We start from the raw sequence: 25,203 nt of genomic DNA, 5'->3' as shown, positions 1-25,203 counted from the left end.
AATCGTTTCTCTCAATTTCCACATGTCCAAGACGCCTATGCATTTGATATTGTGTCATGGAACAAAGAAAGGGCCCCGTGGGGCTTGTTCGCCTAAGTCTTGCAAAGGCTAAGGCCGCCTATGCATAGCTCATCTATACTTGGTGAGTGTATTTATATATCTTTTCATGTATTACCCATTTCTGTAGGTCTTATACTTGTAAATAGGCAGTGTTTCGTAACTCGCTGAATTATTTATGTTAATTCCGTATTTGAGACAAAAACCGAAACAAATGGCTTTAGTAAACTCTTTCCTTGTAACGTTCAAACAAGAAGGCAAGAAAGTTTAAAAAGGTACTCACTTTATTCTTTTTATACTTAGGAAAGTCCAAAGGGTGGCCACAGGGACCTGAAATAAATGCAAGAAACAGATCTGTAGAATAAAAATTTATGCTTAGCATCTTAAAAGTATAACAATATACGTACAGTAGCAGATCTATACCGAGAAGAATTCCCATCTAATACTATTCTTTGTTCTATGAACTATGCCGAACAATGACCTTTAAGCTTTATATTTATCTTCTACTGTATTTCGTTTCCTGCAAACTGCAGGGCAGTACCATCAAATGTATCAGAGCTCCAGAGAAGAATGATAGTTAATAAACTAAATTCCTTGTCATGAAGCACCGACCACGCAGCGATTTGAATTTGTAAGTTCCCAAGTTTTGTTGGCCTGAAACATTCTAATTGTTTTTGTTTAAGTTGATTCCCAATTATTTCGTCATACTGAGTGACCGTAGCATCCCAAAACCATCTCCATCCACCCATTTACTGACTACACCCATTGCTCCTTCAATGGCGACACTCGGCCCAAAAAATGTAAAACTTTTTCAGGCCAGCCATCCTGAGTGAGGTGTTTTCCTCATTTACACCAAGAAAATGCTGGAATGGTACCTAACATAAAGGTTCCAAACCGCTGCCTTCCTTCTCTACTTTCCCGGGTAGGACGCCGAGAGATATCATTCTCATACATGGCGAGCTTCTTAGGATATAGGTGCCAGTAAAGCCCACAAATAAAATTCCTAATCCTAATCCCACTGCTTCTTGCTTTCTATTGTTTGGTGGGAACTGGTAAATCAGTGCCACTAACCTTTGAGTTGAAGCGTAGTTGCATTGTCTAATGCGATGAATATATAATAATAATAATAATAATAATAATAATAATAATAATAATAATAACAACATCTGTATCTTCGTTATTAAACTTCACTCAAAACATGTCTTAGCACATGAGGATATATTGTGGTTTTACGTTTCTTTCCACTAAACTGATATTTTTTATTTGTTAATAGTTGCTGCAAAATACATAATGAATAACTAAAATATAAAATAACTAAAAAAAAAGATCTTATCATGTATTTGATTCCAACTGTTTTCGATGTTTCCTGACATCTTTATCAATGACTTCTATTCTATGTTAAACTCGTGGATTCCTGCCTTTCTATGAAAGCCCTCTGAGAAAAAGAAGTAAGTTAATCATCATTTCTCAAACTGTTATGACCTTGGCTTGTTACCAATTTATCACAGTCATTGATAAAGATGTGTGCGGATTTTGAAAGTGTTTGATAGAAGTTTTAATTCGGGAGGTATGATTTAGGATACACGAGAAAAGAAATTATTGATAAAGTAACTTTCCACACGTAAGAACGTGTGGAAGACCAGTTACTGCAGTAGTTTTCTTTTATAGAGATTTATTAAAATAATTTAGAATAATTCAGGTAGAACTTAGGAGAGGGGTAGAGGAGAGGAGAGATCTATAAAAATAAATAAAACCTAATAACTCTTGAACCACTCGACCGATCTCGATTAAATTTTCAACATAGATGAGGTTCAAGACTGAAAAGTTTTTTTTTTTTTTTAATATTTTCACTTTGACGGTAGAATTTAGGGGAGGGGGAGAAGAGAGGGAGATTTTTATATAAAAATACATAAAACTTAACTCTTGAACCACCCAACAATCTTGACCAAATTTTCAACATAGATTACCTTTGAACCCAGATAATTTTTGTCATTTAACTTTGGCAGTACAACGTAGATTAGGGGGAGAGGAGATATATGTAAAAAATAAAAATGAAAGTGACTGTCTTTGTAACTTCATCACTTTTGAACCACTCGACCGATATTGATCAAATTTCCAACGTAGATGACGTTCGGGACTGGGATGGTATTTATCTATTCACTTTGGCGATAGTACTTAGGGGAGGGGAAGGAAGAAGTTAAAAAATAAATAAAACTTAATAACTTTTGAACCAAACGATCAATCTGGATCAAATTTTTAACATAGATGAGGTATTTTGTCATTTTACTTTGACGGCAGAACTAAGGAGAGGGGGATATATATATATATATATATATATATATATATATATATATATATATATATATATATATATTAACTCTTGAACTACCGGACCGATCTCGCTCAAATTTACAACCTAGATAAAGTTTAAACCTGAGATGGTTTTTGCCATATCACCTTGACGGTGTAACTTAAAGGTGAGGGAGGGGAGAGACATTTAAAAATGATCGAAAATGACCGATATTAGTTTCCGGGGTCGCTAAGATAACCAGTGAAACTTCTGATGTCGTTTAAATCGAAATTCAGCATCGCAACTTGCGGGAGTGGAGGTGGGAAATATATAAAAATGATCGAAATGAAAAATGTCAGTCTCAAGTTCATAGTTTTCGGGGTCGCTGAGATGAACAATGATATGTCCGATGCTGTGCCTCGCAACATGGGGAGGGGAGGGGGATATATAAACATCATCGAAAATGAGCGATATCAAAGAGGGCTTTAGTAATAGTAAAAAATGACTGACTAACGGAACATATTACCATATTTTCTTAATTTAACCCAGCGAAGCGGGTAATTGATGCTAGTTTTAAATATGCATAAAGCCCAATAAAATAATCAGCTGACAATGTTCTAGTTAGAATTAGATGTGTTTTAATAACCTTTATGCACGGCCTTATGAAAGGTTACGGTTACATCTATGTAGGAATGTAGGTATGTTCTCTCCTTGTAATTTTCTTTTAGGTACATAGTAATATTTAAGCAGTGTTCTCCGTTCTGTAAAATATTCTTCAATAATTTAATTCATTACCCTTTTGTATAAAAAATTTAATCATAATGATAAATAAATAAACATGATGTATTTTATTTAAAGAGCAATAGACCTTCTGTAATGTCTCTATTTACTTAATTTTTTAAAGGAATAGAGTGCAACATATCGAAAATGTTAGTTTTAGTTTATTGGAGATCAGTTACTAACTGAGCGGAGCGAACAAACATTGCGACAGTGGGCTAAGCAAGGAAAAACTGATGAAAAGACTTCGTGATTTTTCTAAATGAACCTATCCTTTATGCGTATTAAAATACCTTGGAACTGTTCTTATTGAAAGAGTTTCGACAACCCAAGAATAATTATTTTTTAAAAATGGAATAAATGTAAAATAATTAGGTAGATATTTTTGTTACAAGATAAGAATATTTCAGAAAATAGTTCATTATAATCATAAATACAAGTAAGTGGTGGTATATTTCATATATAATCCCAGTTTGGGTATGTATGCTACAAGGCACATTCAGAAAGTAAGTTTCCCACGCGTCCCATAGTTAGGAAACGGTATGTTGCGCGAAGCGACTGCATGTACGTGGGAGAGTAAGGTCCTAGCATGGCACATCCACTTGCGGAACTTTTCTAGTGCTGTCAGTAGCGTCGTGGCAGTGGTTGAAGATGGACGTTCCTATTCCGGCTCCCACCGCGTGTGAAGTGCGAGCAGTGATAAAGTTTTTGAATGCACAGGGCATAGCACCGATTGAAATCCATCGTCAGCTGTATCGTTGCAAAAATGTCAATACTGACCCTGTGCGCCTTGCTTTGTGCTCTAGGGTCAGTTGCTTCAACACAAAGCTTCTTGATCAACAGGTACCCCGTGGCAGTGGTGTGCAATAAGGAGCGAAAAATCAACAGGAACTGCTTGTTCATGCCGTTAGGCCCATGGACCTGGCACAGCTAACCGTTTCCTAGCTATGGGACGCGTGGGAAACTTACTTTCTGGATGCGCCTCATATTTTGTTTTGAGAAAACTGTACATAAAGACATGATGTTGTGAGATAGTACCATAAAAATATTTTTTCTATGTTTATGTAATTTCTACTTACCAGGAGAGGTGTCAGCCCACTCAGTGATGAGACCAGTTGATGTATGCTGCAAACGAAATGAAAGAAATAATTAATAACCCGGATTTAAGATCTGGTCTAATCCAAATAGTTTAAAAATTTTACATAAACATTTATTTTAAAGTTGAATTTGTAGGGACGGATATTGTCATTGTAAAGATTTCTCGTAGTTATGCATAGCATAGTTTTGGAAATCCAGAGAAAGTAAGGGTCTAAAAAGAAATTCAATCAACTATTATTAATTTCAATTTTTAACACGCCATTTCACGATTTAGAAATTGCTTTCTGACTCCAGGTGTAATTGCAAAGATCAGTTATAAAATTCAATACTTAAAAAAAAAAAAAAAAAAAAAATCGTATAGGCTAAAATTCTTGGAAATCCATCTACGATGGAAAGGAGCTACGTGCACAACAAATCAAGCTTTTCTTTGTTCAGCTTATCCACTAGTCATTCTCCATAAGGGTAAGAAATTGGAAAAAATCAGTGCCTGTTAACTGTATTCTTGGTTGCTTATAATTAATTATTATTAGTCAGTGCCACTTTGGATTGGACTCTTCCAAACATCCATCTTGGAAAAGTACCAAACAACCATCTGTGCTCAAATATCTAAAACTATGATAGCCATCCAATAATCACGAGTGCAAACTGTAAGTTATGTGAAAACTACCATTTTCATTCCCAACAACCCTGGTAACGAATAAAAGTGAACTTGCCCAAAGACCTTTGCACTTTGCTCTAAGCGGTAGCGGTAGCGCTCCATGTTTAACTGAAGTACACTAATATGTGAATTCTTGCTCTTACGCCAAAAGGGGCGCTTCGATAACAAAATTATGTCTTTAGTGTTATTTATTTACAGAAAAATAGGTAAATTAACAAACAGTAGACGCTACTATTTACAAAGTGCATCGATGTAAGATTTTATATAATTAAAGAGACGTAAGTTCTTATTACGTACTTCCAAATTTTTGTATCGGCAACGTATCTTACTCATTAGTGGCCCTATTTCTTTCATAGAGCAGTGAAATACAAGAATTTATTATGATAAAAGAAATCATTTACTTTAGTGTTATATTTGTACGTGTGTTTGATGTGAATTTTGGGATAAATTTCAAGCTTTTATTTTTTTCAGTGCTATTTTCACAGAATAATGTTGAATACATTTTAATAGTGGATTCTAATATTACGAAGCTCTATAATATTGATTAATGCATGGATATATAAAATTTGCTTATGGCATGCTTTAGTTTTAACAACAGTGGAAAGTATACACATATACAGTATATTAACTTATCGTTACATATGTTTGTACCGTTGGTCGATACGAGTAGTTGAAGGGTGAACAGAGAGGATAGCTAAGAGTCACAGAACCTTAGATATGTATTTGTGATTATTCTAGTTCAGAGCAGAATAATTATTCTAGATTATTCTATTTTAAACCAGCATCTAACAATTCCGTTATTCTTATTGCAAAAGCCGAGCTCCTCCAATGTTATGTTCGCATCAGCTTTTATGTTAGTCGACCCGAAAGTATGTATTAACATTCACAATGTCAGTAATAAAAAACAGTGGAGTGCGCAGGAAGGAAGGAGGGGGGGATTCAAGCACTCAATCTTATATCCTTTCAGGATACGCACGATATTTGTATATATAAACTTTAATATAGTGTTTTTTTTTTTTTCATAAATTCTTGCTCAAGGTGGGTTAAATTCTCAAATTCCCCCTTTCATACGCCTCTGATAAGAGATATCTCGAAGGAGTTGTTTGAAATAGACACGTGATTCCCAAAGGTGGATAGGTTTCTAAGCTTTACGAAAGCCTATGAAGATTTTTTTTTTCATGAGGAAACTGTCTGTCATGATTTCACATATGTATAGTACTGTCCAAAAAATTTTGATCACCACTCTTGCTTTAGAACAGGGCCGTGCCATGGGGGAGGGGCGAGCGGGGCGCTGGCTCCGGGCGCGGAAGTAAGGGGCGTAAAAATCGGCAGAAAAAGGGGCAAAAGAAAGGAAAAATTACTTGGAATATATGTATGGGGACGCTGTCATATACTCTCGCCCCGGGCGCAGATTTTCCACGGCACGGCCCTGCTTTAGAAGACCATATTGTGGCAATTGCTCTTAGGAAATTCTAATACTGCAGCTCTAAATAAAGATCTCAATTGATTAATGAAAATCCACTATTGTTTGATTTGATTCCAGTTGTAGCTAAGAATGTAGGGATTTAAAAGATATGTGTAACCATTTTTTTTTCAAAAGATCATACATACATATGAATTATACGAAGGTACAATAAAATATGGGTGCCAATTATAAATTTCAACGAGATGGAGCACCGACATATTGTGATCGAAGGTCACAGCATACATTTTTCGTATAATCTCTGATTCGATTGGTTGAAATAGCTTAATTATCTAGTCACCCCATCTCCGTTTAAACGCCATACCATTATTCGCTTTCGGGAAAGAAAAAAAGTCACTGTTCCTCCCCTTCCTGTAACTTTGGATGATGAACTGTGTCAACGGATGTAAGCGTGTAGTCCCCCCTCACTCCCATTCCATTTTAATTCTCCCAGTTTTCTTGGCTGAAGTGGAGTAAGGTTCCATGGATTATACGTCGACGCAAACTTCGTTAGTTTTATCCTTTTCTATGAGTTGGCAGTGCTGTGAATGGTGACTTGCATTTCCTGTTGACCGAACAAAAAAGGATGTGATGTGGTGATGTTACGAAATATAGTGCCTTAGTTTCAAAAGTAATCCTAAGACGTTTTTATTAATTTCAATATTTTAACTATGATATGTTAATGGCAAAATCATTTAACGCCTTATGATATATATATTTCTTGTAAACAATACTGCTTATGGATATTTTTTTTAAAATAATCCTCTGGTGTGACTGGAGCAAGCTTACCGACGCTAGAGAGAACTAGTGTGTGTGTGTTAGAAGACGCCATCAGGAAGAAATTATGTAAATGACTTAGAAAAGAAATCCGTCGTTTATTTGGTCATCACTTATGATATTGTGTTCAAATATGTACGAGTGAAGGGTAGAACTTATATTATTTCACCCCATACGTACGTCAATGTAAATTTTTAATGAAAACGCTTAAAAACAACTTAATTTGTCTACGAGTGAAGACGCCACGTCGTATAAGTTTCTTGTAAATCTTACTCTTTTAGAGCAAATACCAAATCCATTACTGAGTTTTACTCATATTAACAATGAAGTTACGTAAGTAAGAAAAGTGACAAATTTACTTCTTCAATTGTTCATGACCGCACCACAAATAATTTTACTGTCGACTATCCAGCTGTACAATGGAAATTGGAGTTATTCAAGGAAATTTGAAACCTATTCGAAATTGGGAAGAAGAATCCAATAAGTTATTGCCCTCCTAAATAGTCCACCAACCCTCCTCTTCTTCTTGTGATTTCCCCAGAACCAAAATGTTGAGTGAAGTAGTGCTCAGTGATTTAATGTGTGTAAAATAATCATTTCTATTGTCACGCAATGAACCGGCTTCGTCGTCATATCATATTTTGAGTTGATCTTTTAAAATTCTTTTTTTTTATTTTTTTATTCTTCAATTAATAAATACAAGGGCTTAAATTCACTATGTTCATACGATAAAAGAAAATCTGAAATGCAAAATTTCTGAAGGTGTCAACGATAATCATATTAACAAAATGCAGTAGTAAGTATGTATATGAAAAGTGTAACGTTTTGTGCTTGAGTAAAACCATTTCTATGTATATTTCTTGTTTTTAGTTGTAATCCATGTTTCTCGCATCGATCACTACCAGAACGGTAAGAATTCTGTACTTAATATCATAGCACTCGAGTGTATGCGAAGCAGGCGTGTCACTGAAGGTGGGTGCGCGCGTATACAACTTTGGTTCGGACTGATCTCAAGTCGCAATCTGGTGCAGTTCCAAATACGAATTCTAACCACTAAAATCACTATTATTAAGGCGTACCGAACAAGATTCGAACTCAGAAGGTCATAAGAATGGCCTTCCCGAACAAGAACACGAACCACTCATGTTATAAGAATGGCTTTGCCGAACAGGGACAAACAGGAACCGAACCCGTCGTGTTACAAGAATGGCGCTCCGAAACAGGAACAGAACTCCTGCACCGTAAAGCAAAAGTAGTGATTTATGCGTAGAAACGTTGATGTATAAGGTAAGTTTCTGACTCGTATTTAGAATTTTTACATAATTGTGAAAAAATGGATGAAAGTAACGTTAAGTTAGTGCTGGAGGCACTTAAAGCAAATAAAGAGGAACTCATTGAACAAAATAATATGGTACGGGAGTTGTTAGAAAATAAAATAGAAAAAGTTAATGAGTCTTTAGAAAGCAAAATTGTTGAGATCAATGATTCTTTAGAAACTAAGATGTTAGAAATATCAGAGGCAACAAAAAAGCAGATTGACGATAAACTTGAGGTGCAATTAGAAATATTCAGAAAAGAATGCATAGGTAGATATGAACTAATATCTAAAGAAATAGACGAGAAATGTGAAAAGGTTAACGATAAATGTGAGAAAATATGGGGAAAAACAGTTCAGAATCACCAAGAACTTGAGGACATTAAGGTCGATTTGGGTGAATGTGAAGAAAAGGGGGTCCAAGCACGTGAAAAAGTTGAATCAATCGAAGCTCCAATTGAAAAGTTTAGTGCAGATGTAGAACTAGGGTGCCAAAAGGTTGTAAATGAGTAAGTTGTTGCTAGCGCTTGCAATGTTAAAGAAATAAGTAGTCAGCCAGTGTTAAACAAATGTAAAGGTTCAGTTAGCCAAACCGTTACGTCAAGTAAGCCTAATGTCCGTTCGAAGTCTAAACAGAAGGTAGATGTGTTGAACGTAAAATATTTGTCATGTTACGAAGGAAAGTGCATTGATAGGTTTTGTGCGTGTACTTGTAGTTATGTAGTAATATTAATGAATGGAGGCAAGAGAATGCGCTCTTTACTCATTAGTCATATGTTGAATTTAATGGAGCTAGGATGCGTCCAAAGCACGTCACAAACAGATAAGTTAGCATGTATTCTGAGTAACGACATATGTTCGTACTTCGTGAACATAGTTAGGGTTCAGATTGACAAAAAGGAAAACAGTGGTAACAGTTCTCACTTGGTTGTGATAAATGTGTATGTTACAAACTTCAAGCGCATAAAGTTTTATTGTTTTCTATGCACCCAAGTATGTGTAATGAATGATGAAATCAGTTCAGGCACTAATAGCACCAATGAGAATAATGTTAGTGGAATATCATGGCACAAATAAGTTGAAAGTTGTCAAAATGGTTTTAGTAAATTGCAGTACATTTTGAGTAAATGCGTCAGCAAGTATAAATATTGGTCACAGCGTAGTAAGCACACGTCCGATAAGAAACGAAAGTTGTGTAAACTGAAACGAAAAATAAAAGGCATGTACAGAATATTGCGATCTTTTAAAAAAATGTCAAAATTTGTCCGTAGGAATTTTAAGAAAACCCAATGTAAGCACAAAGGAAATTATATGGTAGTAAGTAGTAATAAAAAAAGTAATGTAGTCACTCCAGAGAAAGTACAATCAGAAAATGTAGGTGAAAAGCGAAACGAAAAGTTGAAACCTAGTAAGTCTTGTAAGTTGTTTAAAAGGTCAAAAGTCAACGCGAAAGGAAATAATATGCAGAAATTAGTCGTTAAAAATCATGATAGTGTCCGTGAAAAATCTAGAAATCATGTGAAAAAACCGTGTTGTAGCCAAGCGATGAAAATTCAAAACAAACGCGAGAAAAAGGGAAAAGTTAGGTTAGTCAAACGAATTTGTGCTAGGTGGCCTAAGCATTCAGTAACAGCACATGGGCGTAAGCACACAGGGAAAATGAAAAACCGGGTTGATCACGAAAGGAAATTCAATGTTTCGTACAAAATTAGGCAGAAAATTTCCCGTAACGAAATTTTAAAGGAAAATAAGTGCAGTAAACATAATTACGAAATATGTGAAAATTGCAAGTTAGTGAAGCAATGTGGTAAGTCGAAAATTAAAATTTCTGCTAGTATACGATTTGTTGTTGCTGTTGACAGTGAAAAATCATACGCGTATGGAAAGCCAGTGTTTACTAAAGTAAATATTCGTTGCAGAAAAAACACAGGTAATTGCCAAGATGTGTTTATTAAATGTTTTGGAATAAAATTTAAAATTCCTGTTGTACTCGAAAAACCAAGAGTAGGAATTGGATAAAAATATGTTTACGAGAAAATTGGATTGTGTATATTTTGGAAATTTGACCTTAGCGATGTTTAAGATTCTTGAATATTACAAAAAAAAAAAAAATGAAAAAATGAATGCAAAATTAAATACTTTGTTTTTAGACCCTATAAAATTTTAGAAATTGAGAAAATTGGTACATTGTTAGATCCTTTAACTGGTAAATAAATTGGGTCACATTCAGTGGATAGACTTAAGGTGTGGAAACCTACGAAACAAACTCGTAAAATCTGGTTAGACCTAGCAGTTAAACATAGTTCTCAAAAGTACCATGACATGATCTCAAGCGAATTTAAAAATTCAGATTTAGAAAGTAGTGTTGAAACTGTTCTTTGCAATGCATTAACTACAACACCAGTATGTTTGTCTCAAATGTAATAAAAAAAAAAAAAAAGTTGTTTCATATGATTTCTGCAGGCATCTGTGACCCGCTATGCGACTTCCAGATGGCCGTTGATATTTTCTTTTCCGAAGTAATGGAAAAACTAGCAAAAATATATGCCAAGTCATGGAGATGAGGTTCCCCCCCCCCTATGTGTATTGGGTAATGTAACATGTTTTTAATGCTCGGAGGAAGCTATTTTGGTAAATCCCATTCTTTATTATTTTAAATTTTTAACCTTGTATTCTGTAATTCGGCCTCATCTCGGGGTGGCAAAACAAATAATTCATTGTGGGTAGGTTCCTTCAAAATTTAGCCAGGCAGATCCTGTCGAGTGATCAGAGAGAGTCATAACTGAATTATTACGTTGTAAAAATTTAGCTGTGAATCTTTAAGGCGCCGATAAATTTTATTAAATCTCGACAAAAACTTATATTACTCAATATTGTATGAAAATAAAGTTTTTAATATATAGTATGTTTTGAAAATTTATTCATTAATGAGAGAACTCATTTCGTATGTTCATGTTATTGTATCCTTGCATTATATTTGAAAATTAACTTGTAAGTTGATGTAGTGTTGTTTAAATGTTGAATTTTAAATGTTTGAATGATAAAAATTGCACATTGTTAGGAGTTATTTTGAAAATTAGTTATAAGGAAGTATATATATTTATGAAAAGGTGATTTTTGCATTTCATGTGTCATTTTTCTCAAAATATTGAAAATTTTGTATGTTTAGTACGATAAGAATATTTAGTGTAAGGTGTAATAATACGAGTCAGACACTTACAAAGAAAAAAAAAGTCTATTTAAAGTGAATAGCCCTTAAAAATAAAATAGCCCTTCTACGTTTGTATGAAGTATTAGTGAACCATTGTGAATCAAATATTAATAGTGCAAGAAAGATGAGGAATAATAACCGGGGAAATAAACTTTTGGGAAGAGGATAATTTCAAGGTTCCAGGATTCTGATAATCTTCGAAGATCATCGTCCCTACCGCACGCCATTTGTAAGCGTGTAGTCCCCCCTCACTCCCATTCCATTTTAATTCTCCCAGTTTTCTTGGCTGAAGTGGAATAAGGCTCCATGGATTATACGTCGACGCAAACTTCGTTAGTTTTATCCTTTTCTATGAGTTGGCAGTGCTGTGACTGGTGACTTGCATTTCCTGTTGTCCGAACAAAAAAGGATGTGATGTGGTGATGTTACGAAATATAGTGCCTTAGTTTCAAAAGTAATCCTAAGACGTTTTTATTAATTTCAATATTTTAACTATGATATGTTAATGGCAAAATCATTTAACGCCTTATGATATATATATTTCTTGTAAACAATACTGCTTATGGATATTTTTTTAAAAATAATCCTCTGGTGTGACTGGAGCAAGCTTACCGACGCTAGAGAGAACTAGTGTGTGTGTGTTAGAAGACGCCATCAGGAAGAAATTATGTAAATGACTTAGAAAAGAAATCCGTCGTTTATTTGGTCATCACTTATGATATTGTGTTCAAATATGTACGAGTGAAGGGTAGAACTTATATTACTTCACCACATACGTACGTCAATGTAAATTTTTAATGAAAACGCTTAAAAACAACTTAATTTGTCTACTAGTGAAGTCGCCACGTCGTATAAGTTTCTTGTAAATCTTACTCTTTTAGAGCAAATACCAAATCCATTACTGAGTTTTACTCATATTAACAATGATGTTACGTAAGTAAGAAAAGTGACAAATTTACTTCTTCAATTGTTCATGACCGCACCACAAATAATTTTACTGTCGACTATCCAGCTGTACAATGGAAATTGGAGTTATTCAAGGAAATTTGAAACCTATTCGAAATTGGGAAGAAGAATCCAATAAGTTATTGCCCTCCTAAATAGTCCACCAACCCTCCTCTTCTTCTTATGATTTCCCCAGAGCCAAAGTGTTGAGTGAAGTAGTGCTCAGTGATTTAATGTGTGTAAAATAATCATTTCTATTGTCACGCAATGAACCGGCTTCGTCGTCATATCATATTTTGAGTTGATCTTTTAAAATTCCTTTTTTTTTATTTTTTTATTCTTCAATTAATAAATACAAGGGCTTAAATTCACTATGTTCATACGATAAAAGAAAATCTGAAATACAAAATTTCTGAAGGTGTCAACGATAATCATATTAACAAAATGCAGTAGTAAGTATGTATATGAAAAGTGTAACGTTTTGTGCTTGAGTAAAACCATTTCTATGTATATTTCTTGTTTTTAGTTGTAATCCATGTTTCTCGCATCGATCACTACCAGAACGGTAAGAATTCTGTACTTAATATCATAGCACTCGAGTGTATGCGAAGCAGGCGTGTCACTGAAGGTGGGTGCGCGCGTATACAACTTTGGTTCGGACTGATCTCAAGTCGCAATCTGGTGCAGTTCCAAATACGAATTCTAACCACTAAAATCACTATTATTAAGGCGTACCGAACAAGATTCGAACTCAGAAGGTCATAAGAATGGCCTTCCCGAACAAGAACACGAACCACTCGTGTTATAAGAATGGCTTTGCCGAACAGGGACAAACAGGAACCGAACCCGTCGTGTTACACGGATCACGCGATATTACACGTAGGTGAGCAGTTACTGGCAAAACTATGGAAAGAAGGCACTGGTGGGTAAGGAAGGTTCAAGCTCAAAAATCCCTATCATTTCAAGTGTTTCTATACATATTTTAATACACATGTATAGTTGAATGCTTATTTTTGTAAATATCCTGCTCACGGCCGGATTAATACCCAGAAACCCCTTGCCTACGCCATTGCATAGTATTAAACATTTATAGAAGACAGATGAGGTTCTGTAGATTTGCATTCATTAACCACGTCTATGCGCCTCAAAGACGTAGCTATGGGGAGTGATAAATGGTGCTTGTGCACAACCGCACATCCTTATAATGATTATCATTATTAGAAAATGATTTGATTATTTTCTTTTATTCAATTTTCATGCATTCTAAATTTTTATTACTTTTATTTCTTCAATGTACTGAAATATATATATTATATATTGAATTATATATATTATTATACTGAATATATATTACCTTAAAACCCAACAAAATAAGTATTCACAAGATAATATTGTATGAAAGGGTAGGTGCACACCCATATGAAAAGTTCTGCTTTAATTTCCTTTGTCCACGTCCACAAGAAAATTTCTTTCTGCTCCTATTATGTGTATATTACATAAATACGGAAGTATTGCATGCTAGTGTTAGGTAATGACATTTGAATTGCCCTATACTAATAATTATTATACCTATCGTATGAGTAAGTAAATAAATTCAATGAGAATCTCCTTACCTCAAAGTGCACCTCTTGTCGACAAGATGGTCGTGCGACACGAGCGTTACGTTTGTGTGAACATTTATTTTCGTCGTATACAGCAAAAGCATATGAATGACAGCCATTTGCGTCGTCGCGGCTGTTCATGTCGTCTAGGTCTTTCTTCTTTTTGAGTTCTAAAAGAAGAGTAATTATAAAAAGTATTAATAACATGTTCCCTGATGCAGTATTACCTGAGAAGGTACTACAAAAGAAGAATTAAGAATGAATGTTAGGTATAGTGCGGGGCTATGTGTTACCTAATTGGTGACTAACTCTACCTTCCTATGTTGACAAAATTCCCGTAGAAGATGGAAAGTTACTTCCATTCATTTATTTCACTCTATATTCCCACAATGCAATAGCCTATTGCGCGTATACTGAACAGACGACTGGAAAGTAAGATAGATGATATGTTGGAGGAAGATCAATTTGGATTCCAGAATGGAAAAGGCACCAGAGATACTATTGGGAGAAACATTGTGGTTTTGCTTCATCTACTGGCAAAAAGCTTTCGACTAGTCAATTGAAACAAACTTCTGAAAACACTTAAAGAAATCGAGGTCAACTGGAGAAACCAACGACTCATTCGCAACGTGTACATAGGATAACGAGTCAAGTTGCACTTGAATGAAGGAGAAACCAACAGTGTGGAGACTGGAAGAGGATTCAGACAAGGATGTAGTATGTCGCCGCAATTATTCAATATTTACAGTACGTGTTTAATGAAGGAACCATTAAGGAGAATTGGAGACTTTCAGATTGGAGAGCAGATCATTCGGTCAGGTATGCAGATGATACGGTTATTATGGCTAGAACCAAAGAAGGACTACAGGGGATGATTGACAAAATAGTTGAAACTATGGAATATGGAATGGAAATAAACATAGAAAAATGGAAAGTCATGACAATATCCCGTAGGAACGCACTCTTGCGGGTCAGAGTAGAACAAAGAGAACTTAAGAGGTCGATAATATCAAGTATCTGAAAAGTATTTTGACGAAAGACGCTCCTTGCACAAAAGAGATCAAATCAGGAATTGCCATAGCCAAAGAAGCCTTCAACAAGAAAAGGTCACTCTTAACTAGCAGGCTTAATACTGCACTAAGGCAGAAATTAGTCAAGTGATATGTATGGAGTATTGGATTGTATGGTTCTGAGACTTGGACATTACGGAAGTTAGAGAAGAATATTTAGAGAACTTCGAAATGTGATGTTGGAGGAAGATGGAGAAGATAAAATGGACAGAGAGAGTAACAAATGAAGATGTTTAAAACGGATTAGAGAGAAGAGGACGCTTTTAGCCAGCATTCTTCGTAGGAAGGCCAAGCGAAGAAATTATATTCTGCCACAGAAGGAAAGAAGGAAGGAAAGTGAGGTGTAGAAAGAAAAAGGAAACAAGTAATTGATGATTTGAAAAATAGAAGAAATATTAGATGTTAAAAGAGGAAGTTGAAGATCGAGAAACGTGGAAGAAATATTTCGAGGTCTAAACCTAAAATTTAAAAAAAGAAAGAAAGAAAAGAAAAAGAAAGAAAGAAAAACTCATTAGCCCCAGACCTTCCAAAAGACAGAACACTGAATAATAATAATAATTGACAAATAGCAACATTGCACTAGTCTGTGTTTGGCTGTTGTGCATAGTATTTTGAATTTTGTGTTATGTATACTTAGCATAAAAACAAAACCGTCATTTTCCTTAAAAGCCAAGACATGCGAGAGACAAACATTATTCAAGAGAAAAGGAGATAAATCTTCTTGTGCCCCTTGGTGATTAATGGCGGCTCGTGACCGGAGTCGCACTGGTAAAAATTATAGGTTTATCGGTTGAAATTAAGGGAAGAATACTTAACTAGACTACTAATTATTGTATACAGCTGCCATTGCTGATGACAAGGGCAAGAGCATTACCATTTTAATGGTGGCAAAATTAGACCTATTTATAGTTACTGCTTTCTTCATAGTTTTACTGCTGCTAAGAAAAGTTGGTTTAGATTGTAACTCTACTACGCGTTATTAATAGGCAGGAAATTTTCAGAGGCGACATATTAAAAATCGAAATTGAAGTATGAGATTCGAGAAAATTAGAAGGTCCGCGAAAGAGATGTCTTTAAAGTTGTTTTCATCTTGTATCCTAGAGTCTCATTTTTCGCGAATACCATACTTCAATCTTGATTTATTTTTAATATGACACCCTTCCCCCGAAAATGTGTTGCCTTAGAGAGATACAGTTGTCTTTTGTCAGCTTTTTAATTTTCTTTTTTGTTTATACATAACTGAATAGGGACAAATAAAGGGAGGGGACGAACATTTTCTTGGGTTCAGGGGCGTAAAATACCTAATTACATGCCTAACTCCATATGTAGAAGATTGTATAATCACTTACCATAACATCTGAAAAGCACCGAGAACACAGTAAAAGTTTAAGAATAAGACTTTTTTTTTTTCTTAAAGATAAAGTTTATTATAGAGTTTCGGTAAATCTAATCTCTTTATGCACGTATTTTTTACGTATTCTATGCTCATATTATTTTTGTATTGTTTTATTTTATAATTTGTTTTTTACTTATGTATTTTTTTTATGCTTTGTAATTGAACATACTAATGTTTCTCATGTGTCTTGCGTATTTGGTCTTCTGTAACCATTCTGTATGACAAACAATGCCGTGCCGTGGAAAATCAGCGCCCGGGGCGAGAGCATACAACGGTGCCCCCGTACATATGAGTGAGGTCGACAGACCAGCCTAGAAGCGCTACCATGGTTGGCGCGAAGCGTAGGAAAATTTTCAAAAATAAATCCTGCTTCTCCTTGGTTTTAAGCACTTTTTAGTACTTTTTCCTTGTATTTTACATATGTGCATATGCATTTTCCTAACATGAGTAATATTATAGGTCCACTTCCTAAAGCAGGAAGAGGATTTAAGTACACACTAGTAATATTCAAAATTTTTTCCTTTCCCTTTTCTTTCCTTTTTTCCTCTCGAGTTTTGCGCCCCTTTACGTCTGGGCTCGGAGCCGTTGCCCCGATCGCTCCCCCCACGGCACGGCACTGGTGACAAGAAAAGTAATAAAGTAAATTAAATTCAATAATTCCATATCATTCTACCAGGTTCTAGTTAAAATTTCCCAAAAAGTGTAGGCTTGAATATCCATTAATCCAAAACAAACCCACAACTAGGGTTTATGTCACCTGGGGCAAATATAAAATTCGGCGGTCCTTATTTATACTTGTACTTCACACCATAGTTCAATTTCGATTAATTTTAATATGCATATTGCCCTTTTAGGAGCCTCTCCAACCACGAGCCCGAAGGACGTAGCCCGCTTGTTTTTGTGTGTTTCATCATACACAAAACAGTGAACAGGCTTTTCCTTCCTTCCTCTCTCTCTCTCGCTATATATACAGAGTGCTTCAAAACCACCGACAACGTTTGGGAAGTGATTTCTGACACCAAAATAAGACAAAATATAGACCTACCTGCGTGCAGAAATCTGTCATTTTGGAGTTATGTGCTGCTGAAAACATGAAAAAATGAAATTTAAATGTCCATAGCTCTAAAACTATGGGACCTACCCTAGTCGGGTCAAGACTTCACTTAGGAACTAGTATGTGCCTTATCTAAATATCCATGTTTCAGAATCTTGTGATACTTCCGCAACAATTTTCATAGAGGTAGTTGGTGAGTACTTCAAATTATATGCATGTAGCCAAACTCCTTCTATAAAAATTGTTGCGGAAATACCACAGGATTCTGAAACATGGATATTTGGATGGGACACATACTAGTTCCTAAGTGAAGTCTTGACCCGACTACGGTAGGTCCCATAATGAAAATCCGTTTTGGTGATCTGCAGGGCGAAAGAATTAGTCAACGTTGCATTTCGTCGCAAGGATTTGGGGGCTCTAGCCATTGGTTTTTGCATATGATGTCATGGGTTATGTAGTAATCAGCTGTTTTGCTTGCGTGAGAGTAGTCGGCTCAATGGCAGTGAGGAAAGATCAGATACAAAATTAACCCTACTGCATACGCCCGCTACTAATTTCTTTCTGCTATTATAGCCATTTGTAACCTAAATAAAAGCAACCATGCAAGCATTTATTTCATTTCATTTTCTTGGACTACTGTATCTAGATTAGAACATTCATTTTCCTACCTATTTTCCTATCTGTGGACACTACGACTCCTTCCTCCATGCCAGTTGACGGTTATTTTCAAAATTTTCAAATAACTGACGTCACATCTAATGTTAGTGCCTTTGTCACAAGTAAGAGGATCCTGTCTACTGATCACTTGAGATTTCAAGGTTTTCTCTAAGTTTATTGATATCTATGGTTTAGAAGCCTAAAATGATGGAAGCTCTAGACTAGCCCTGGATTCAACAGACAGCTGATAAATTATATGGGCTTAGGGTTAAATATTCAACTATATTTTCAATTCATTATGGTAAATGCGTTTTATACGTGCTTACTTGGAAATATCCGTTTTCGTTGTCTGAACAACATGTTCAGACTTGACATCTAAGGTCTTAATGTCTGTTGTCGGTGTATGAATAGGTTCTTTCTTTTCCCCTGTCACGTCGTCAGCTTCTGAAATATAAAAGGGATTATTTTATTACTTTCACAGAGCATGTATGGACTATTTTCGACAAAATTTCAAGTAAAAAAATATCTTAACTATTCACTGTTCAGCGTAAGCTCTAAACTCCGATAAACAAAATATTTGTATCCTTCCGCTTGTCACAAATACGATTGGCTAGTGATGTATCACTCCCACTCCTCACGGGAAAGAGCAAATTATACACGTGCATTTTGACAATACTGTCTCGTGTTGTCCAGATACTTACACCAGCAGAAAAAAAAGAAAAAGACTCGAAAGATTAAAAAATATATATATATTTGAATTTCGCTATTAAACAATTGTTGCTTAGTGAGTAAAGGTTTACCTTGTTGATGATCCACCACAACACTCGCTGAACCGGGATTCATGTGAGACATCTTTCAGACGTAAAAGTAGAACACGCCTGCACAGTTGAATTGACGCCATAAATACTGCGCATGCTTAGTGTTTATTTCTATTGTTTCATTAACCACACTCGATTCCAGTATCATTAGATAATCCGTATTATATTTTTGTCATTTATAATAATATAGTAGTTTTATATGGAGATTCATAGTAGAAGCAATAATCAAACCATATGAACTATTTTGCGGAGGAGTACCAGCGTCGGTAGGTCAACAGCAAATCAGCGAGATTTAGTTTCACGTGGCTTTGTTTATCGCAGTTTAGAGCTTACGCCGAACAGGGTTTAGGATCGATTGTGAATATTATTCTTGTCTTAGTCATTTTTCTTGGTTTGTCTTTTTCTGCCTCATATATGGTGACAGTATAAAATACGTGAATATGAAGAATAGGGAAATGTACTGTATAAGTGAAAATGGCAGTAATGTTCCAATCTAAATTTTAAGTTATAGCCGATACTAAATGGAACATGCAAACTAAAAAATTGGATAAATATAGAGATGCCTGGCGAACTAAAATTTGTTTGCGAGCGAGCTCTCAAGGAAGTTCCAAGTAATATGAAAAGTATTGTCCATTTCATTAACTTTACAGATAGGTTCACTGGTATAAATTAAACTGTAATCGTACCAGGGGCGGATTGACCAGGGTCGCTAGGCCACAATCGCGGCCTAGGCCCTGTCAAATAAATATTAATGAAAACAATAAAGAAAGAGAAAGAGAGAAAAGTTAAAACGGAAGAAGGCTTAAAAATTCGACAGATCACTGGTTATTATGCAGGCAACACACACCGCTCCTCCATCCTTCCATCAATAAGTTAACTTTTTCAATAGGGCCCTTTTGTTACTGAATTTGTGGCCAGACCCATCTTTCACTGTTTTTTTTATTATTGGAAACTGTGATTTAGTTTGTGCCTTTGGGTCTTTCTTTCAGTATATTGGACAGTTGTTGCCCTTCCTTCATTACATTGCAGTTGGAGCCTTGGGCCCTTTTTTCATTGTTGGGCAGTTAAGGCCCGTTATCAATATGTTGGACAGTCTTTCATTATATTGAACAGTTGGAGCGCTTCTTTCATTACATTGTGCAGTTGGGGCCCTGGAACTTTTTATTATGTTGGGTTCCTGGGCTCTTTTTCATTATGTTGGGCAGTTGGGTCCTCTCATCGTTGAAAACTGGGGTTTGATTTATAGCTGTGCCCATATTTAACCACAGGCTGATAGGTCCTTTATGGATGTTAACACATCTTGTAAGTCTATATTTGATAATTTAAAAACGGAAAAACAGCGCATTTTTAAAAATGTATTTACTTTTGCCTAGTCCAAATGTCAAGTTTATTTAGAACATAAAACATGCTTCGTTTTTGGAATTATCCACTGGAACTTATGCTACAATGTTGACATAAAAAAGTTTCGATAACATAAATACCAAAATTCTATCTAGCTCTGGAATAAAAGTGTTCTACTACAATCATGTGCATAGGCGATAATGCCAATGAAGTACGAGATTGAAAATAATGGTGTGGGTAATTACTACAGTAGACCCAAAATAACGTGATTGCAATTAGAGGACAGTGCGCGACGTTTTACAGTAGGGCCTTAGACGAAACTCTGCAGTGAGCAATGCCTCTTCCTTAATTTCCAAGTTATTATTTTTGGGTCTACTGTATGACGTTGATTCACGTTTCGTCACAGAGGTGTTTTGATCACCGTAAAAACATCCAAGGTGCATCAGTAGCATTTGTAGAACTTTATACAGGCTACCTGAAACAATGTAAACAAATGACGTCATTGTAGCCTCAATGAAATTTTTCTATCAATCTTGGAGTGTTCGATCAATATTTGAAGACTGACACAAGAGGGAATATTTCAAAGTTTAGGGAAACAGAGGTTGTACTTTGATCATTGTCGTCATTTGTTTACATTGCGTGGAGGTAATCTGTATAAAGTTCTCAAAGTTGGAACGAGGAGCAATGAAACCGAACTGCCATTTGATGCTCAGAAAGTGTATTACCAAGAACTATCAAATGGTGCAAAGGTTAAACGACAGTGGATATCATTTTGTGCTGCAAGAAAATATTGTACTGTTCAACCTGCATGGCATTTGGGGGAATTCGGACTGTCACTTTAAGTAGTCAGTTCGACATAGTATGTAGAGTGAATGTGAAAAACGTGTACAAAGACATAAAACGCCATGAAAAGTCCTTGTCCCACGTTCAGGCTGCGGAGGAAGCCATTTGAAAGGAAATTTGAAAGGGCAGGGAAGAGCTTTCAGAGTTCTTGCGAAAAAACTAAATATAAAACAGCAGGAAATATGCAAAGAGCTCCAGCAGTTCTCTGTCGTGTATGACACTCTGTCACAAAACGTTCTGCTTTATGATAATCCTGAAGAGAATGATGCTCCTGAATCCATAGAAGATGATGATGACCATTATGCATCTAAGCCTGTTATGCGAGATGGAACATCTTTGGGCGGGATTTACGCCAAGAGTGGCGATGATGCTGCAAACACCTTGTGTAAAAATTGTTTATCATGTGCAGGAAAAAAATTGTTCCAATTTCTATGTCAGTTTAATTATTTTAATAATTTATACATTGTATACAAATATGCATTGTCTTTACCATGCATACAAGTGATATGTGAAAGGGTTTCTCAAAGTTAAAGTTGGTGAAAACAAATCTCAGAGCTAGTTTGTCAACATATTTTGGACACATTTTTACTAATGGGTATGGAAAGAGACATGTTTAATTTAGTCTCCATAATTCATCATCTGAACTCACAAGAATCTTAATTTTTTAAAAATTATTAGTTGTTTAGTGTTTCAGCAATGTTTTCCATTTTCAGTAAAACTGTCGTGTTCCACAGTCAAAAGTTATTATTAGTTATTTCGTGTTTCAATTTTCAGTAAGCTGTCCTGTTCGTTCCATAGTAAAAAGTTATTGGTTATTATTTGTTTAGTGTTTCATCTACTATATGGCAATACAATAATAATTATAAAATATTCTCTTGAGAATTTATGTTTCTGAAAATCCTGTGCTTCACTGTTTGAATAAAACTTGCTGTGACATCAAATTTCCAATGACGAATGATAAATCATAGTTTGCAAAAACTACCAAGTAACAACGAATTTACAACTGAATAACGCGATGCCTCATCGCAGATGTTCATTGTACGTTATTTTAGAAATTGGTGTTAGAGTCTGAGGGACCTTCTTGGTAACCGCGGCCTAGGCCCTAATATACCCAGTCCGCCCCCTGAATCGTACATATGTACATACTATAATTTTGTTCCATCTATAGTCAAAATATTTGATTCCTTTGTCTGTAAAGGTATTGCTAATTTATGAAATGAAAACGATTAATAGAATATCTGTAACTTTGAAAACCTCAACTAAAAGAATATTCTATATTTTTGAAACACAGTAATATGCTTTGCAGTATACCAAGTAACCATGCAGTGAGTGGAATAACTATAGATAATATATATAGACACAACATATACTATTCATTATATCAATTAAACGAAAACACCTGGAGTTGGAAACACGACAGATATCTAGGTTGGCAACAGTCAGACGGTGATAGAAAGTTTTCCGTGACCCTCGATTCATTCCGAGAACTAACAAAAATATATCATCTACTTTATAAGATTTCATGTTTTAAAGCAGCGATAATTTTATTCTTTTTTGGAATATTTAGAAAGCAATGATGATCTACCTTATACGACAGAAGTGCGTTGGGGACCATCAACATGTTGCCTTTGCTCAATAATGAGCCAAACACATTGGTCACTCAATCGTGGGCCGACGTTGGTCCAATGCATTAGGCAGCAAATTGCCTATGGGGTGGTATCCTGGTCTCAAAAGGTTCTGGAACTTGAGAGACGAATATCGCCACTTTTTGTAAATTAAAGAACAAAACGCGTGGCGGATCCTTTGTTGTTACGGGATCTTTCTTTTATGGCCGATAAAATAAAGTGTCAGATTTGAGTTTGAAACTGAAAGGAAAAGATTATCAGGTAAAAACGTTTCTATGCAAGTTACTTCTCTGAAAGAAATGTAAAAAAGCGAAGACTTGAAACACTTCCCAGGTGCTAAGTTCAAAAGAAGTTCAAAGAAGTATGTTTTGTATAAAACGCTCGCTTGCTGAGAAGCTTCAGCATTTGAGGACTGAAAATAGAAAATGTTCATATGATCATGGGTCCTATTATGAATGATAACTGGTATATAAACAGAATTAAAAATCAAATAGAAAAATGTAAACAAGAGCAGTAGCATGTGAAATATGGGAATGTAACGGTACTTATGTAAATAAATACTAGAAGGAATATGTTAGTAATTGTTATTGCATTAATTTGTGGTTTAGTAGTAATTAATACATGATAATTAAGAAATTAATGGTGAAAAATAAAGAGTTTAGTACTGGCAAGAACGATTTTAAGGCGATAAAAAGGTCACAGGAAATTCTAAAAAATGCCGCTGCCAACTGCAATGCACTTCTGAAAACGTAGGAAAACATTTTTGTCTTGCACTACGATACTCCCGATCAGGGATGAATTCAGGGGGTAGCCCGGGGGGAATGTCCCCCCCGAAGAAAATGTATTACCCCCCGGAGAAACTTCCAAAATTTCAGTCACAAAATGTAGAAATTGCTTCACCCACCGTGCACATGCAGACGAAATCCGGTTTCTCAATATACATATAAATGACGCATAAACATGTAACATCTAAGATAAAATACCAAATAGTCAATAAAACCTGTATTTCTTAACGCTATGACCGAGTCTGGCAGAACATGAAATTGTCAACTGTTGAAGAAAGTTTTGTATTTTAGTAGGTACTATACTCTTTCCCTATATTTTATATTAGTAGGTAGCACTAGCTCAGATTGAGATAGGAAAGGAAAGATAGGGAAGATCTTTCGATCATTCCATATGATCTCTTATGTCACCAGACTTCAGTTCTTCAAAATGTACAGTTCGTGCATTATTTGAAATAGAGTGCCTAAATCCCATTTCTCGCATCGGAAGTAACAGATGTAAATGTGTTTGACGATTGTTAATGTAAACACACCTTTCTTAAACTAAAAATAAGTAAGTTAAAGGGTGAGACTCAGAGGGATCAGGGAGGAGCAGTTATCCCTCCTGGGATTTATATAGAATTTATCAATATAATAGTATATATAAGTGAAAGATTGCTATTGAAGTTTACGAAGATCCTGCTCACTGCCGTGCCATGAGGGAGGGGCAAGCTGGTCGACGGCCCCGGGCGCCGAAGTAAGAGGCGCAAAATTCGGGAGGGAAAAAGAAAAGAAGGAAAGAAAAAAGAGAGGAATGAAACACACGTGCACATGTGGGCATGTGTACATATATAAAATGAAAGGAAAAAAGTAATAAAAAGTGATCAAAATCAAGGAAGAGCAGAGTTTACTTTTTTAAATTTTCTCATTTTTCGCGGCTGGTCTGTGGACCTCACTCATATGTACGGGAGTGCCGTCGTATACTCTCGCCCCAAGCGCTGATTTTCCACGATACTAATCTACTGTAGATTTCGTAAATTAAACTGATGTGTATGCAGTGAAGAAATCAAGGCTAATATGCTTGATTTAGAATCAGAAGTGTGAGAAAGAATGATAACTTGTTGTTAAGATATTCCTATGTATGTTTGTTTTAGGCCAGAAAAATATGTGAGTCAATTTAAATCTTTTTAAAAACTTCTACATTAGTAACAAACAGTAACTACTGAATATAAGAAATAATAACAAAAATAGCTACTGTAAATAGCAGTTAAAAAGTTTAGTCTAAAATATTTTTGCCAGTCTATTTAATGTTGTAGATAAAATTAAACGATTGTTTTTTTTTTAATTATAATCTCATATTGAATATTTATCAGCAATTAGTCTCAATATTAGGTTAGATGTGCATGTGGATGAAATGTTAAATATGCTGCTTTCTTGCAAAAATACA

The 25,203-nt window shown here is 35.3% G+C and overlaps 1 protein-coding gene across 1 annotated transcript in view; it reads right to left on the bottom strand.

Moving 5' to 3' along the window:
- Positions 1 to 340: 340 nt before the first annotated feature.
- Positions 341 to 25,203, bottom strand: part of LOC145671681 (uncharacterized) — a 50,758-nt gene continuing 25,895 nt past the window's right edge. The window contains exons 10-13 of the mRNA XM_081740881.1: positions 18,695 to 18,812; positions 14,204 to 14,361; positions 4,204 to 4,249; positions 341 to 387 (exon numbers count right to left, since the gene is read on the bottom strand). Of these exons, the coding sequence (XP_081597007.1) occupies positions 14,268 to 14,361; positions 18,695 to 18,812 (212 nt within the window). The 3' untranslated portion in view covers positions 341 to 387; positions 4,204 to 4,249; positions 14,204 to 14,267. The remainder of the gene's footprint in view (positions 388 to 4,203; positions 4,250 to 14,203; positions 14,362 to 18,694; positions 18,813 to 25,203) is intronic.

This window comes from Thermobia domestica, chromosome 15 (assembly GCF_964235325.1).
Source record: "Thermobia domestica chromosome 15, izTheDome1.hap1.1, whole genome shotgun sequence".
Taxonomy (NCBI): domain Eukaryota; kingdom Metazoa; phylum Arthropoda; class Insecta; order Zygentoma; family Lepismatidae; genus Thermobia; species Thermobia domestica.
This window is presented reverse-complemented; position numbering and strand designations above follow the sequence as displayed.